The 17,427-nt window shown below is 42.3% G+C and overlaps 1 protein-coding gene across 2 annotated transcripts in view; it reads left to right on the top strand.

Moving 5' to 3' along the window:
• The window catches only part of lrch3 (leucine-rich repeats and calponin homology (CH) domain containing 3), a 129,276-nt gene that overhangs the window by 11,631 nt on the left and 100,218 nt on the right, over positions 1–17,427 (top strand). For both annotated transcript variants that reach the window (XM_034165316.1, XM_034165317.1), the window contains exons 3-9: positions 2,797–2,923; positions 2,988–3,093; positions 4,880–5,016; positions 9,997–10,106; positions 10,213–10,306; positions 10,377–10,497; positions 12,715–12,860. In XM_034165316.1, coding sequence (XP_034021207.1) covers positions 2,797–2,923; positions 2,988–3,093; positions 4,880–5,016; positions 9,997–10,106; positions 10,213–10,306; positions 10,377–10,497; positions 12,715–12,860 — 841 coding nt within the window. The remainder of the gene's footprint in view (positions 1–2,796; positions 2,924–2,987; positions 3,094–4,879; positions 5,017–9,996; positions 10,107–10,212; positions 10,307–10,376; positions 10,498–12,714; positions 12,861–17,427) is intronic.

Genomic DNA, 17,427 nt, shown 5'->3' on the forward strand with positions numbered 1-17,427 from the left:
CCAGAGTATGATGTTTCCACCCCCATTCTTCACAGTTGGGATGGTTTTCTTGGGGTTGTTCTCATCCTCCAAACACAGCGATTGGAGTTGATTAAAAAAAAAGCTCTATTTTGGTCTCATCTGACCACATGACCTTCTCCCACGCCTCCTCTGGATCATCCAGATGGTCACTGGTGAACTTCAAACGGGCCTGGACTAGGTATGGGTATCGAGAACCGTTTTTTTCCAAGAATCATTAATGGCCCCTTCACACATAGTGTAAATTTGGTCAATTTGCGCATAAAGTAGGCATGAAGCAGGAATCATATGCAAAACCTGTAGAATCTTAGCTGCCTCTAACGCCTCGTACACCTGTTGCTTCAACTATTTGCGCACACCAGTGGCTGAAAGACAAACTGTGCGCTGTGAGAGCCCATTGATCCCTCTCGCAACAGGTGTCGGCCAAATACTAGGTGACACACACGAACATCTAACACCGCTCACATGGCACTTTGAAAATGTGTGGCCATTCGCACTTTTAACACGACAACAGTCAGCAGACGATCACTGTCAAGCTGGATGTGAAAAATGTCTGAGTTCCCCATGAGTGTGGCTTTGGTGTGTGGGCTGAACTGACAGGAGGTGTGGCCGCCGACAGAAGCGGCTGTGGAGATCTGTCGTTCTGTACATCTCAGCTGGACAGCACATACTGTGTTTGGATGGACATGGACTAACAACTGCTCATTGTGACGCACGTGTGTCTGCTTTCTGTCATCCTGTGGACATAAATTAAAACATATATCGTTGTGGTGACGGGCTGCAGCATGCACGCACTCGCTGCAGCCTGTTGACAGGCTATCCCCAGGTTGAAATGGACCGTCAGATAATAACACGCAGCGGGAGATCTGAATGCCACGTCACCCACGTCAGCTCTGTTCCACATGATGTGGTGTCTATCCTGTGGCGCGCTGTCCACAAGACACACGTGTTGGGCAGGACATGCACACGGACCGGCTGGACACAAACCAGCAGATGTGGACATGGGAGCACACTGTTTCTCATTCATGTCATTTCATGACATTATGTCTGTGACCATGGGTCATCTACAGAGGAATAGATGGATCATATTTGTATTGCCCACTTGATGAATGCAGTGTTTTTATGTGGTGTGTGGTCTTATTTATTTATTTATTTTTAATACGTCCATGTCCTTCCTGATATCGGTGTTTCCTGCACCTTTCACAGGCCAACGGTGGTAGCTCAGTGGTAAAGTTTCTGACTGGCAGTCAGAGCTTTTGGAAAGTGCAGGTTCAAGTCCTGTGGGTGACATGCATTTTTTATTTTTATTATTTTCACTGCACAATGTGGTTATACATCACACTGCTGCTTGCACTGTCTTCCCGCATGCACGAAACCATTGCAGCATGTATTTTTTTTCTTCACAACAGCTGCGTGATGTATAACCACACTGTGTTCACGCATGTACGAACCGTCGCACCGGCATTGTGCATGCCTGTCCGTCAGTGCGATATTTTGTGGTGCGCTCATACGAGCTGTTCTGACGGGAGTTGCCCTGAGTTGTGCATATTCACACTATGTGTGAAGGGGCCCTTAGAATTGATTCGATCCACTGTCATTATTAGCCTTTTTGCTTAACTATTCCCTTATCAGTCCTTCAGAGCGGCCGTTGTTTTTGAGGGTGTTTGTCGGGAAAATTATTTCTGTACGTTGATTACAGACCTGCTGCAGGGTCTGTAATCAATGGCTTCTGTAACGGCTCCGCTTTGAAGCTTGAACCAATGAAGCAGTGCTCCGACCTGCTGCTTCTTAACCCCTCTCAGTGCCATTTAAAAATGTCAATCGTAACTCACTTATGTGCAGCTTAAAGTCACTAACTGGGACTCTTGTCTTGTTGCAGGCAAGAAACGAGAGTTGTCCTCCGTTCCATTCGCACAGCTCCAAACACTGCGCCGCTCTCTGCCGAGTCACCTTAGAGTCTGGCCCGAATTAATAACTTCAAAGTGAATCACCATTTTAAATCAAATGACACTTCTTTACAAACGTAACACAGACCCCACCTGACTGGAAAATCACTAAGCGCCCTTGGGCAAGGCCTTTAATCCCCTATTACTCCCGGTGTGTAGTGAGCGCCTTGTATGGCAGCACCGTGACATCGGGGTGAATGTGAGGCATAATTGTAAAGTGCTTTGAACGTCTGATGCAGATGGAAAAGCGCTATATAAATGCAGTCCATTTACCATTTACAGACAACAAACTACAACAGACTAAAATGTTTTTTCCTCCCAAAATGAGACGTCCTCTGTTCTTTATGAATTATATTGATGCTGATGTGCAGCTGGCTGAGCTCAGCTCAGGCATATAGAGTGACATTCATGCCAGTATTGTCTGAAAGGAAATGCTTTTGACAAAAACTACAGATTTTGTTTATTTTTATTTACGTCCAGAGGTCAAGGATCCACCATGTAGAGTTTATTTATGTCCAGAAGTCAAGGATCCACCATGTAGAGTTTATTTATGTCCAGAAGTCAAGGATCCACAATGTAGAGTTTATTTATGTCCAGAGGTCAAGGATCCACCATGTAGAGTTTATGTCCAAAATTCACCTTGATGATCCTGTCTGGGTTCAGCTCCAGTCATGGTCAAAACAGTCTTGGAGAATTTGTTAAATCCTGTTTGACCTGCTAGTGCCACAAGGTGAAAGGTCAAAGTATCATTGCAGTTGTGGGGGTTCTGGATCTCATGAACTGCTCTCTTTCTCTCTCCCTGTGTGTGTGTGTGTGTGTGTGTGTGTGTCAGCCGGAACCAGCTGTCGGTCCTCCCTGTGGTTCTCTTCAGTTTGCCTCTGAAAGTTCTGATTGCCTACAACAACAAACTGGTCTCTTTGCCAGAAGAGCTCGGACAGCTGAGACACCTGACAGAGCTGGTGAGTCTCTCTTCCTCCAAGTATAGACAGTCTGTGATTAGTTACTCACTGCTGCCTCCTGCAGGATGTCAGCTGCAATGAAATCCAGACACTGCCGTCTCAAATTGGCCAGCTAGAGGCACTGCGAGACCTCAACATCAGGAGGAACCACCTGCTGCGCCTTCCTCCAGGTACATCGAGACTCAAACAAACCTCTGCTCCTTAATCACTTCTCAAAGTCAAGAATCTCTGAATGCAAGAACACGTATAAAGTCTGAATCCTTTGAGGATGAAAAAAGTGTGTCTCAGCTGATGCTGCGAGTGTGAGGAGGTGTGTGGGGCCGGTGGTCACACAGCCTGTGTGCGCTACAAAAGTACATTGTTGTGGGGGGTGTAATTCAGATTTTATCTTCCTGGCCAGCCCCAGTAGAGCCCACGTGTGGGGAAACACTGGGCTGTGAGTAGGAATGGGTATTGATAAGATTTTATCGATATCGATGCCATTATCGATTCTGCTTATCGATACGATTCCTTATCGATTCCCTTATCGATAGCTCGTGAATTTTGTACTAAAAGTAGGCTTTACAGGTTTTCTATGTATTTCATTGAGTCTTAAAGTAAATAAATATGAAATTGGTCACTGTATCCTTGATCTCTGGACATAAATAAAATAAACAAAATGGTGTTTCACTTTGAAGTTATTAATTCCAACTTTACTCTATTGTTTTAACTTGACTCGGCAGAAAGCCGCGCAGCGTTTGGAGCTGTGTGAACAGAACGGAGGACGAGTCTCGTTTCTTTCTTGCAACAAGACAGGAGTCCCAGTTAGTAACTTTAATCCACACAAAAGTGAATTACGATTGACATATTCAGGGATGAAAGTGGTGAAAAACAAAAAAAGCTGAAACCCCAAATTCCCCCCTCCCCCCCCAACACCACCCACACGAAAATGTTTGAATTCTAGAAGCTCTGAAATGCAATCTCGGACTATTCCAGACAATAAACTGCAGTGAGTGCAGCATCCATTTAGTGAAGGAAAAAAAACAAAACAAACAAAAAACCCCACAACTTTCCTTATTCAAATTCATTCCAGTAGTATTCTGCTCTTACTAGGATGCAGCAGTTTTCTAGTTTGTCAGATAGTTCTGGAGGAAATCACTGAAGAAATTAACAAACTGAAAATATGGTTTGACCAAAACAAATTGTCATTAAACTTAAATAAAATAGTGATGAAGTGGAGGTGTAAGAGTCACTAGGTGTTCACAGGAAACACTTATTTATTTCTATATGTATTTGTTTATTTATTTGTGTATGTTCATTGTTAGCTGCTTTTATATTTTCTGTTGTGTTTCAGGTTCTTTTTGCCTCTTTCTCTAAAATTGTATATAATAATCATTAGATTATTAATATATAAACAAAAATAAATTTAAGAAATATTACAATTTGAAAACAAATGCACCCGAACATGATGACATAACAGGTCGGTTTAACATAGAAAAGGTAAATAATACTCACAGAGGTATGCTCTTTAGGGTTTTAGCGGGGGAAAATTAAGCGAAAGAAAGAAAGAATAAATGAAGCAATAGATCGAAGCATTGCTTCAATCTGCGAACCACTGCTTTGATTGGTTCAAGGTTCAAAGCAAGGCCGCGCTGCAGAAAAGTTGATTACGGACCCGCTGCAGGGTCCGTAATCAATGTAGAGAAATTACCATTTTCCTGACAAACACCCCCCCAAAAATATGGCCACTCTGAAGGACCGAAAACAGAATCGTTAAGCACAAAGCTTATTGATGTCGGTGGATCGAATCATTTCTTAACGATACCCGAAAGGAACCGGTTCTCGATACCCATCCCTAGCTGTGAGTCCACATCCCGATTCAACTGAGGACGTAAAGAACCACGCGGTTGGCTGTGCATTTTGTGTGAAATAAACATGAGTATAACTCATGCCGTGTGTGTGTGTGTGCGCGCGCAGAGCTGGCAGACCTTCCTCTGGTCCGTCTGGATTTCTCCTGTAACAAAGTGACCAATATCCCCATCTGTTATCGACAACTGACACAGCTTCAGACCATTGTCCTGGACAACAACCCTCTGCAGACGCCTCCTGCACAGGTATGTGCCAGCTTGAAAAAGGCCCCCACCATCTTAAACACATTTTTAAATAAATTATTTGTTTGTTTTAAGAAACTGTCTATGCATTTACACATTTAGGGGAGGTGATGGTCTAGTGGTTAAGTGTTGGGCTTGAGACCAGAAGATCCTTGGTTCAAATCCCAGCCAGACTGGAAAATCACTAAGGGCCCTTGGGCAAGGTCCTTAATGCTAGTTGCTCCCGGTGTGTAGTGGGCACCCTGTATGGCAGCACCCTGACATCGGGGTGAATGTGAGGCATTATTGTAAAGCACTTTGAGCGTCTGATGCAGATGGAAAAGCGCTATATAAATGCAGTCCATTTATTTGTATACATTTTAATCATGTTTTTAACTTTCTATTCGTTCACACATTTTACACCCTTTGTAAACATTTTAAACATATGTTTAAAGAACTTTGTATTCGTTCACACATTTTACACCCTTTGTATACATTTTAATCATGTTTTTAAAGAACTCTATTCGTTCACACATTTTACACCCTTTGTAAACATTTTAAACATGTTTTTAAAGAACTGTCTATTCATTCACACATTTTACACTCTTTGTAAACATTTTAAACATATTTTTAAAGAACTTTGTATTCGTTCACACATTTTACACCCTTTGTATACATTTTAATCATGTTTTTAAAGAACTCTATTCGTTCACACATTTTACACCCTTTGTAAACATTTTAAACATGTTTTTAAAGAACTGTCTATTCATTCACACATTTTACACTCTTTGTAAACATTTTAAACATGTTTTTAAAGAACTGTATTCGTTCACACATTTTACACCCTTTGTAAACATTTTAAACATGTTTTTAAAGAACTGTCTATTCGTTCACACGTTACACCCTTTGTAAACATTTTAAACATGTTTTTAAAGAACTCTATTCGTTCACACATTTTACACCCTTTGTAAACATTTTAAACATGTTTTTAAAGAACTGTCTATTCGTTCACACATTTTACACCCTTTGTAAACATTTTAAACATGTTTTTAAAGAACTGTCTATTCGTTCACACATTGTACACCCTTTGTAAACATTTTAAATGTTTTTAAAGAACTGTCTATTCGTTCACACATTTTACACCCTTTGTATACATTTTAATCATGTTTTTAAAGAACTTTGTATTCGTTCACACATTTTACACCCTTTGTATACATTTTAATCATGTTTTTAAAGAACTTTCTATTCGTTCACACATTTTACACCCTTTGTAAACATTTTAAACATGTTTTTAAAGAACTGTCTATTCGTTCACACATTTTACACTCTTTGTAAACATTTTAAACATGTTTTTAAAGAACTGTCTATTCGTTCACACATTTTACACCCTTTGTAAACATTTTAAACATGTTTTTAAAGAACTGTCTATTCGTTCACACATGTTACACCCTTTGTAAACATTTTAAACATGTTTTTAAAGAACTGTCTATTCGTTCACACGTTACACCCTTTGTAAACATTTTAAACATGTTTTTAAAGAACTGTCTATTCGTTCACACATTTTACACCCTTTGTAAACATTTTAAACATATTTTTAAAGAACTTTGTCTTTGTTCACACATTTTACACCCTTTTAAAACATTTTAAACATGTTTTTAAAGAACTTTCTATTCGTTCACACATTTTACACCCTTTGTAAACATTTTAAACATGTTTTTAAAGAACTGTCTATTCGTTCACACATTTTACACCCTTTGTAAACATTTTAAACATGTTTTTAAAGAACTGTCTATTCGTTCACACATTTTACACTCTTTGTAAACATTTTAAACATGTTTTTAAAGAACTTTCTATTCGTTCACACATTTTACACCCTTTGTAAACATTTTAAACATGTTTTTAAAGAACTGTCTATTCGTTCACACATTTTACACCCTTTGTAAACATTTTAAACATATTTTGAAAGAACTTTGTCTTTGTTCACACATTTTACACCCTTTGAAAACATTTTAAACATGTTTTTATAGAACTTTCTATTCGTTCACACATTTTACACCCTTTGTAAACATTTTAAACATGTTTTTAAAGAACTGTCTATTCGTTCACACATGTTACACCCTTTGTAAACATTTTAAACATGTTTTTAAAGAACTCTATTCGTTCACACATTTTACACCCTTTGTAAACATTTTAAACATGATTTTAAAGAACTGTCTATTCTTTCACACATTTTACACCTTTTGTAAACATTGTAAACATGTTTTTAAAGAACTTTGTATTCTTTCACACATTTTACAGCCTTTGTAAACATTTTAAACACATTTTTAAAGAACTTTATATTCTTTCATACATTTTACAGCCTTTGTAAATATTTTAAACATGTTTTTAAAGAACTTTCTATTCTCTTTTTATTTTTGTCATATTTTAAACATCATTTTTTAAAAACCTTTAAACATTGCTGTGTGATTTTAAACGTCTTTGGCATAACTAACACATTTTAATATAAATAATAAGGAATGGGTATTGATAAGATTTTAATCTATCGATGCCATTATCACTTCCGCTTATTGATCCAATTCCTTATCGATTCCCTTATCAATACCTTTTGTGAATGTTCTGTGCACTAAAAGTCGGCTTTATAGGTTTTCTATGTCAAGAACATTTTATTGAATCCTAAAGTAAATAAATATGATATTGGTCACTGGATCCTTGATCTCTGGACAGAAATAGAAATAACAAAATCTGTAGTTTTTCTCAAAAGCATTTCCTTTCAGATATTAATGGCGCAAATCTAACCCCATACCGCTGAGCTGAGCTGTCAGTCAACATTTAGTCTCTTGTCTGTGTTACATTTGGAAAGAGGTGTCATTTGATTCAAAGCGGCGATTCGTTTTGAAGTTATTAATTCCGTCCGCACTCTGTCTCAGCAGAGAGCGGTGCATTGTTTGGAGCTGTGCCAACGGAACAGAGAATGATTCTTGTTTCTTGCCTGCAACAAGACGAGTCCCAGTTAGTGACTTTAATCTGCACAAAAGTGACTCATGATTGACATTTTTAAATGGCATTGAGGGGGTTAAGAAGCAGACTTGTGGCTTCTGAAAGCAGCAAAGCAGAGAACCAGCAAAGCAGCGGATCGGAGCACTGCTTCATTGTTTCGAGCTTCAAAGTGGGGCCTTTGCAGAAGCAGTTTATTACAAACCTGTTGCAGGGTCTGTAATCAAAAGAAATTATAATTTTCCCGACAAAGCAACCTGAAAATTCAATGGCCGCTCTGAAGGACTGATAAGGGAAACGTTAAGCAAAAAGACTGTTGATGTCGGTGGATTGAATCATTTCTTAATGATTCTCAAAAAGAAACAGTTCATGATACCCATCCCTTGTGCCCCCCCCAAAGAATTCTGGTGCCCCCCAAGGGGGTCGTGGCTCACAGTTTGAAAACCAGTGGTCTATACAAATATTATTTCTGTGTCATGAGTTGATCACAGCATTAAAACCAGCCCGTGAGCAGGGGGAAGTCAGCGTTCGGTTGATCTTCCCACTTCTCCCACTTTCAGGGAGCACAGAGCCGTATATCCGCTGTGCAGCAGCTCCGAGTTGAAAAACACTTGTCTCTCAAAATGCGGGGATGCTCAGAGCTATGGTTTTACATAGACATTTTTTCAGTTTTTTTTTTTTTTTTTTTTAAACTGTGCCGCTGTGAGTGTCCTCACTAAAAACAGCTGGTCCGCAACACATTATAAATAATGACGCTTTTATTTCCACCCAAATGCACTTAAAGTCTCTTTCTGAGGATGACATGATGTGAAAAATGTCGATACTGTTATGTGTCGGACGCAGCTCGGAGAACCGACCAGCGTTTGAAGGACCCAGTATGAAATAAGCAGAGCACGGTACAAAGGCTAACTGAATTTAATACATAACAGTGATACAAAAAATAACAAAAGAAAGTGCGGTCTGGCGTGGTGCGCTCCCAGCAGCGCTAACAGTCCGGAGCCAGAAGCTGTTCGGACCCAAGGACCCCGCCGACACCCCCCAGGTGGCCGCAACAAACCGAGTCTGTGAAAGAAGGAACCATTATGTGAGTCCACACTCTACACACAGAGAGAACACTTAAAGGTGTACAAACAGCAAACACTTCCTGGCTTGATTACTAATCAGCTTCCCAACCTGCAGGCATGGAACATCCAGTTCACAAAACTCCACTGCAGTGGAAGCCGATACATGACTAACATACAGCTCAATATAATAAGGTGTGAGGGACACCACATTTACTGACTGTATAAATGTTAGTCACAAAATCTAACGTACCTCAGGAAGTGTGCTGACGAGCGTGAGACCTCACCCCCTCCTCTTTCACAGACCGTGCATCAAACCCTGGACGTTCTCTGCATCCACTGATGATGAGATGGCTCCCGAGACGACGATCTCACCCGTCTGGTCACAAGGTCGTGTCTCTGGCAAATACACACTGTATACGCCAGTCTTAAATGCCACCATGTTCCAATCCATATAGATGCACCTCAGCTGTGAGTCCTGACGAGCCGCAGGTGATCAGGGTGAGGTCCTGATAACCTCAGCAACACAGCCACTCAGTCCCAAATGCAAGCCACCTGGAAGGAAAAACAAAAGACAGAAACAAAAAGGCAGCCAGGCCCCCCAGCCATACAACAGATGAAAGTTTCTTACCTGTCAATCTGTTCGTGTTTTTGCATCAATAAACATTATCCATTCTTCTGCTCAAACAGCAAGCCAGGGGTGAATCCATGTGGGAAGGGGGTGTGGGTGGTTCCCCACAACAGCTGTAGATTAAAGGTCCACTTTTGAAGACCTTTTTTCAGCAGGTGTTGTTCTGTTGTTACGCTGCAGTATTGTAGGTTGATGCGGCGTGACCTGATTGTGTTAATTTTCAAACACATTTAGTTATTTCACTCAATTCAACTTTCTGAAATGTTTGAAGCTTTCACACACAGTCTAACTCTGAGCTCCTTGCATGATCATGTACAGATCTGCATAAAGGGGAAGGTCCACATTTTCAAATATCTGAATCTGGAGGCCAGTAAAACCACCCCCGACCTTTCGGACTACTACAGACGACCTCTGACCTTCAGTTCCTGGTCAGAACCCTGCAGGTTTTTTCTCGCTTGATTTTATATTTAATGCTTATGGCTTGTTTGAGCTGAATCCACATGCTGGCTGACCCGTGTGTGTGTCTGTCTGCAGCGTGGATGAGCTGCACCCTGGCCGCCCCTATGGTGCACTGGATTCAGGATTCAACAGCGTGGACAGCGGGGATAAGCGGTGGTCGGGTAACGAGGTCAGATGCGTACACAGAGCCCGTCTCCCGTCCCCATTTCTGTGATCTCACAACTTGTCTATGTCTGTAGCCCACAGAGGAGCTGTCGGAACTGCCGCTACGCGTGGCCGAGATCACCAGAGAGCAGCGACAGCGACGAGACGACGGCCGAGCAGGCGGAGCGGGGGGGCCCCTGCTGGCTAATGGCACAAGTGAGAAAACTAAAAAGTTTTAAAGACCTCCGTGAAATACACTCTTATCTGCTGCAGGGCTGTGAAAACTCCGTGGATTCCAGGATTTCCACTGCAGGGCTAAGAAAACTTCACGGATCCCAGGATTTCCGCTGCAGGGCTAAGAAAACTCCACGGATCCCAGGATTTCCGCGGATTTCATCATGGGCGGGGGTGTTAGTGTTGTACTCTGTAATCTTGATCGTCAGTGAGTTTTTGAAATGCCTATCGCAACGCGTTCTTTTTTATGACATCGTGCAAGTTTTATAAGTCCACGGACACTGATGTGTGTGTGTTATCCCGCGTTCACACCGGACACCACGCGGGCGACTGCAATGACAGGTTGCCATGTAATCCCTATGGAAGGATGCTTTGTGGCACCACAAAAGTCCAAGCCATGCGATGCAACGCAATGGTGGCGAATAAAGCGACGCGAATAAAGTGATTTTGAGCAGTTGGCACGATATCGCGCTGTGTCGCATTGCCCTCTTCTCCAACTTGAAAAATCTGAATTTTTCATCTTGTCGCGCCACGATGACCAATCAGGGACTGGATATGTAGTGACGTGAAGCTGTCTGGAGTTTGTACTTGATGTGGACATGTCCTGTCTCTGGTAATCAGCCTGAGAGCAGGACTTATGTCCCTTTTGTCCTTTATTTAACACAATTATGACAGAGTTTGAGGAGAGAGCGAGGAACTGCAGTGGCAGACAGTTTTTTTTTTTTCACGAATGAATCATCCATGAAGGTAATTATATTAACTACACAGATGTATAATAAAACAAATGGTGACTGGTTTATAACACAATTATGACAGAGTTGGAGGGGAGAGCGAGGAACTGCAGCGGCAGACAGTTTTTTTTGTTTTTTTTGTTTTTTTTTCCCACGTGCGCGTGCGAATGAATCCTCTGTGAAGATAAATGTATTAACTACACAGATGTATAATAAAACAAATGGTTACTGGTTTATAACACAATTATGACAGAGTTTGAGGAGAGAGTGAGGAACTGCAGCGGCAGCCAGTTTTTTTTTTTCTTCCCACATGTGCGTGCGAATGGGACAGGAGGTCCTCAAACTGGGTCGTGGAGAGGCAGAAGTACCTCTGAAAGGGGCCATCATCCAGACGCGGCTCCTGTAGCAAATGATGAATTTGTGGCGTCGCGTGGCATTCGGTGTGAACGCGGCTCAAGCAGAGCGACACACGAGGCGATGGTGGCGCGTCCATCGCCAGGCAAGGGATGCAAATTTGTGGCGTCTGGTGTGAGCGCGGCATTACAGATACAAATCGGTGTCAGCAGAGAGAAATCCCTCTCTCAAAGCGTGGCTGTTACGACAGTTGTCATACAGTGGGACTGGTTAGTTACTACGGCGACGCTGTGTGGCTGCTCCATGATGCTGTTCTTGAAGCTAAATGTAGCGTGTGGACGTCACACACTCTTAAGAGCCATCAAGTTTTTAAATGAAGAATTTTGCAGCATGTCTGTGTCATGGAGCGACGTCTGAGAGAGGCAAGATGGTGAGAAAGACGCTTTGAAAAAGTTTAATCAGGACAAGAGTCTGTGGAGTTGGTGTTGGGTTGAATTTAAAGTTCATCATGAACACAGATAAAAGAAACAGGAAAAGCAAACTGCATCTTGTTCCCTCAAGAAACACGGTAAGACTTTTTTTTATCTCTGCAAATTAAACATTGTGCTGTTCAAACAGGATTTCAGACAAGATTATATGACTTTTTTTTTTACAAATAAGGTATGTTATTGATATTTTTCCATGATTTTCAAAATATTCTCTGAGCTTTGTTTTTGAAATGCTTTAACAGTCTTTTCAGTCTTCATGAATTTCATGTAGTTTAATTGTTCTGAGTTAATGCATCATTTGATTTAGAATTAAAAGGAAAATCATTCCAGGTCCTACTTCCATCTTCATATTCTGTTATTTCAGCATTATCACTGAAGTTCAAATGAAAGGTTCAATCTAACATCATTTAAATGTGCACTTCTTTTGAGAGTTTTTCTTCCAGGAGATGCTGAAAATGTATCATTAGATACAAAATTAATTTGGTTTCTGGGGTCCCGCAGACCCTTAACCCCATCTCCTGGGAGGCTGTGCCCCCCACACCTCCTGCAAATTTTCCTCTGACTTCAGAGTTTTCATTTCATAGCCCTGCTGCTGAGCACACTGCCTATGTCCATGTCTCCTGCAGTGGATCTGGAGTTGGAGCAGATAGACTTCATTGACAGCTGTCCAGGGGAGGAGGAGGAAGATGAGCCGAGGTGTCGAGGACCGGCAGACCGCTCCAGTCTCAGTTCTCAGTTCATGGCCTACATTGAGAGACGCATCACGAGAGAGGTAGGAGCGCCACCCTGGACTCGAGCTCAGTGTCCAGAAGCAGTAGTTGTTTGTTTGCTTGAGGACACACATGAAGGGGGAAAAGCTGTCCTCCTCACACCCTGGTAATGCCACTGCTTTGGGGACCTTAAAGAGGGCGGCCATGCTGTTAAAGGCACAAGGTTTAAGTGAGTCTTGCATTTCTAGGAGGCCCTGTCACACCCAAATACCTCCAGAGAGTGACACAGATCCTGAGACGACAGGACAGTAGTTTGACTCGGATTCAGGCCATCAGCACAGCCGCCCTACGTGTCATCACATACCCAGGGCCCGGGGTCGAGTGGATGTCAGACTCACAGTCCACAGTGAAACCGTCAGTGTACCCGAGTACCTCAGGCACCAGGAGTGCTGGCAGGTCAAACACTGAGAGGCAGTAATCTACAGGAACATCTGTGCTAAGTCTCGAATCCCACAGAGGAGCCTGTGAAAGAGAGTACTGGCCCCACTAAAGGTCCAGACCTTCATGGCTCAGGATATGATGTACATCCTATATTAGTTCCTGATGCCCATCAGTGCTGGTGCTTATCTCTGGATTCTGTAGTCATTGACACCCAGTCATCCAGTGCAGGTTTATTCCCGGTTACGTGGCCGGCCAGGGCCGGTATCTGTTTCCAGCTTGGATGCCTTACACCACACAACAAGCAGTGTGGAGTGATGATGAGGTGATGAACCCCCACGAACGTGTCCAGGCTGTCCAGCAAGTTGCTCCACCAAAAGGGTCATAACACAAACCTACGTATAACAGCTCATGACAGATGACTGACATCTAGTGGTCACTTGATTTGTCCCACTCCGGTGATGATGCTGCAGGCGGGAGGGTTGGTTTTGGCAGCATCCTGGCCAGGTTTGACGGTGTGGGTCAGTTTGATGTGCCTTGTGTTCTGAAGTGTCATTCTTACAATAACTGCGTGTTATTGAATGACTGTGAGAACATTTACGTTGAGCAACAGCCTCATAACAAAAATTATACAGCGGCTGAGTGGATCTTTAATAATGAAAAGCTGGACTAATTTCTAATATGATTTTTTTTTTCACTGCACTGATCACGCACACGGTCTTGGTTTTTTTTTTTTTTTTTTTTTTTCCTTTTTTTTTGGGAAGTGCACGAAGTCTGTGCACGGCATCGCGGGCTACATCATAAGAATTATTTTTGGACTCCTATTCAAAGTTCGTGTTGAATTGTTGATTTCAGAGCAGTAGTGAAGCACCAAAGCTGGACAAATTTCTGACATGTATCACTGGAGTGAAGATAGTACACAAAATCTTTTTTTTTGGAAGTACGCAAAGTCAGTGCAGTGACGCACCAAAATGTAAGTCCCTTTTCTGGTGTTTAATTAATATAATAAATAATAATAATAAATAATAAAGAAATAAAGAAATTAATATAATATCAAATGACAAGGATCTATTTTTGCCATGATATAAAACAAATAATGAATATTTTTTACATTGGAACAAATATTTAATTTGGTGAAAGCTGGAACAAACCATTCAGCGAACATAACAGGCATAATCAGTATAACAACAGACATAACAAACATCATCAGTGTAGCAACAGACATAACAAACGTCATCAGTGTAGCAACTGACATAACAAACGGCATCAGTGTAACAACTGACATAACAAACGGCATCAGTATTTTTATACAGCAGCTGAGTGGATCCTTGTCGTTTGATTGGTGCTTTGTATGTCACGTGACATGGATTATTCGTCCCATTTGTGTTGCATTGCGTTTAGAGTGCACCTTGGTTCCATTTAGAGTGCAATTTGGTTCCATACATTTTGTACCATTGCACGTGGCAGATCCTGCCCATGAGTGCGAGCAGTGTTTAACTTAACATGCAGAGTTTGTTTTGCTGACAGATGAAGATTTGAAGGAGTTAATTTACGGTCCTAATTCAAACACACACACACAAAACAAATCTGCTGCACTGTAAGCCGTCAGGAGGCATGAAGAGCTGTTAGGAGGAAGTTAGAATGAAAAGCTGGACTAATTTCTGACATAATTGTTTTCACTGCACTGATGACGCATAACAAACATCAGTATAACAACAGACATAACAAACATAATCAGTATAACAGCAGACATAACAAACAGCATCAGTGTAACAACAGACATAACAAACGTCATCAGTGTAACGAGACATAACAAACAGCATCAGTGTAACAACAGACATAACAAACGTCATCAGTGTAACGAGACATAACAAACAGCATCAGTGTAACAACAGACATAACAAACGTCATCAGTGTAACGAGACATAACAAACAGCATCAGTGTAACAACAGACATAACAAACGTCATCAGTGTAACGAGACATAACAAACGTCATCAGTGTAACAACAGACATAAACGTCATCAGTGTAACGAGACATAACAAACGTCATCAGTGTAACAACAGACATAACAAACGTCATCAGTGTAACGAGACATAACAAACGTCATCAGTGTAACGTAACAACAGACATAACAAACGTCATCAGTGTAACGTAACAACAGACATAACAAACGTCATCAGTGTAACGAGACATAACAAACGTCATCAGTGTAACAACAAACATAACAAACAGTCAGTGTCCTGCCCTTGGCAGATAAGAACCATAAAACAACGTTTTAGCACCATCTAGTGGTTGTTTGCTAGAGCAGGAAATTGCATGTTAATACAGGAAGTTGTCATATGCAGCTGCCTTTTTCATCCTCATGCACAACTGGGAGCAGACGTGTGTTCCTTTCTGCAGCCATCCATTTGTTTAGGCTTGTGAAAGCATCATCTTTTTACTCTGGTTTAGGGATGCATCATCAACTCATCTTATTAAAGGGCAAGACTAAGATGATTCCTGACTCCGCATTTCTTAAACGGAGTTTGGCTGGCTGTTAATTTGTGTCGCCACACAAAGAACAGTACAATGAAAAGATGTAAAACCTGCAAGCAGCGAATCACATGGTAGTGGACCTCACGCTCTTTCTGCGTCATATCTGAAGAAGGCAGATCAGTAACCTTAGCAAAGGAAGCTAAGGATGATGGAACAGGAGGCTCTACACGTTATATGACAGAATACAAGGCTGAGTTGCGCTCAAGACACTCACGTTCATCTCGCCACTCACATCGATCTGGGTCATCTGCTGCAGCGGTTGCAGCCCAAGCTCGGGCTGATGCTGAAGCTGCACGTACACGTGCACTATTTCTAAACATCAAATCATCAACACCCACGGACATTACGCCAGTTTTTTTAGTGCCTGCAGCTGAACTGGTTCACTTTTTGGCCAAAAAAGTGAGACGACAGCGGAGAGGGAAACGCGCTGGAGCTCTTGTGCGCCTCAGACGAAGGGGCATGCGCACGCCCCTACCTGGGATATTTCTCTCCAACGTCCGCTCACTCCACAACAAGATGGATGAGCTGGTACTGCTGATGAAGAAGAATAGAGATTTCTCCTCATCTTGTGTACTGTGCTTCACAGAGACGTGGTTAAATGCACAGACACCGGACTGCGCGCTCCAACTAGAGGGATTCCAACTCCTCCATGCAGACAGAGACCGAGCACTCTCTGGTGGAAAAACTAGAGGGGGTGGACTCTGCTTCTATATCAACAACGCCTGGTGCTCCGATGTGACTGTGATCTCCCAACACTGCTGTCCCTCTCTGGAATATCTCCTCATAAACCGCAGATTGTTCTACTCTCCACGTGAGTTTAACTCTTTCATACTTTGCTCTGTGTATATTCCACCGAGCGCGAACGTGCACGAGGCCGAGCGCGCGCTCGCGGATCAGATTATGAGCGTGGAGAGAGACTTTCCGGACTCTCTTGTTATAATTCTCGGTGATTTTAACAAAGGGAATCTGTCAGGAATTACCAAAATACAAACAGTTTGTTAAATGCCCGACCAGAGAAGGGAGCACGTTAGATCATTGTTACACGACAGTGAGCGGCGCCTACCGCGCGGTGGCCCATGCAGCTTTGGGACTCTCAGATCACGTGATGGTCCACTTGATCCCCACGTACAGACAGAGACTTAAACTCTCTAAACCTGTTGTGAGGACGTCTAAAGTGTGGAGCAATGAAGCTGTAGAGGAGCTACACGCGTTCTTGGCCACCACGGATTGGGATATATTTGAGGCTTCAACAGACAGTCTAGATGACTACACGGACACTGTGACGTCATATATTCATTTCTGTGAAGACAGCATCATCCCACAGCGTACCAGGGTGAGATATAACAATGACAAGCCCTGGTTCACACCTAAACTCCAGCAGCTCCGTCAGCAGAAAGAGGTGGCTTTCAGAGAAGGAGACAGAGACGGCTATAGAGGTGCAAAGTACAGATTTAGCAAGGAGGTGGCAAAGGCTAAATCCATGTACAGCTCACGTCTGCAGCAAAGGTTCTCTGCCAACAACTCGGCCTCTGTGTGGAGGGGGTTGAAAGAGATCACCAACTACAAGCCCAAAGCACCTCGTTCTATTGACGACCTGAAGCTGGCCAACGACCTGAACGTCTTCTATTGACGTTTTGAATACATGGACTCACA

This window comes from Thalassophryne amazonica, unplaced genomic scaffold (assembly GCF_902500255.1).
Source record: "Thalassophryne amazonica unplaced genomic scaffold, fThaAma1.1, whole genome shotgun sequence".
NCBI lineage: Eukaryota > Metazoa > Chordata > Actinopteri > Batrachoidiformes > Batrachoididae > Thalassophryne > Thalassophryne amazonica.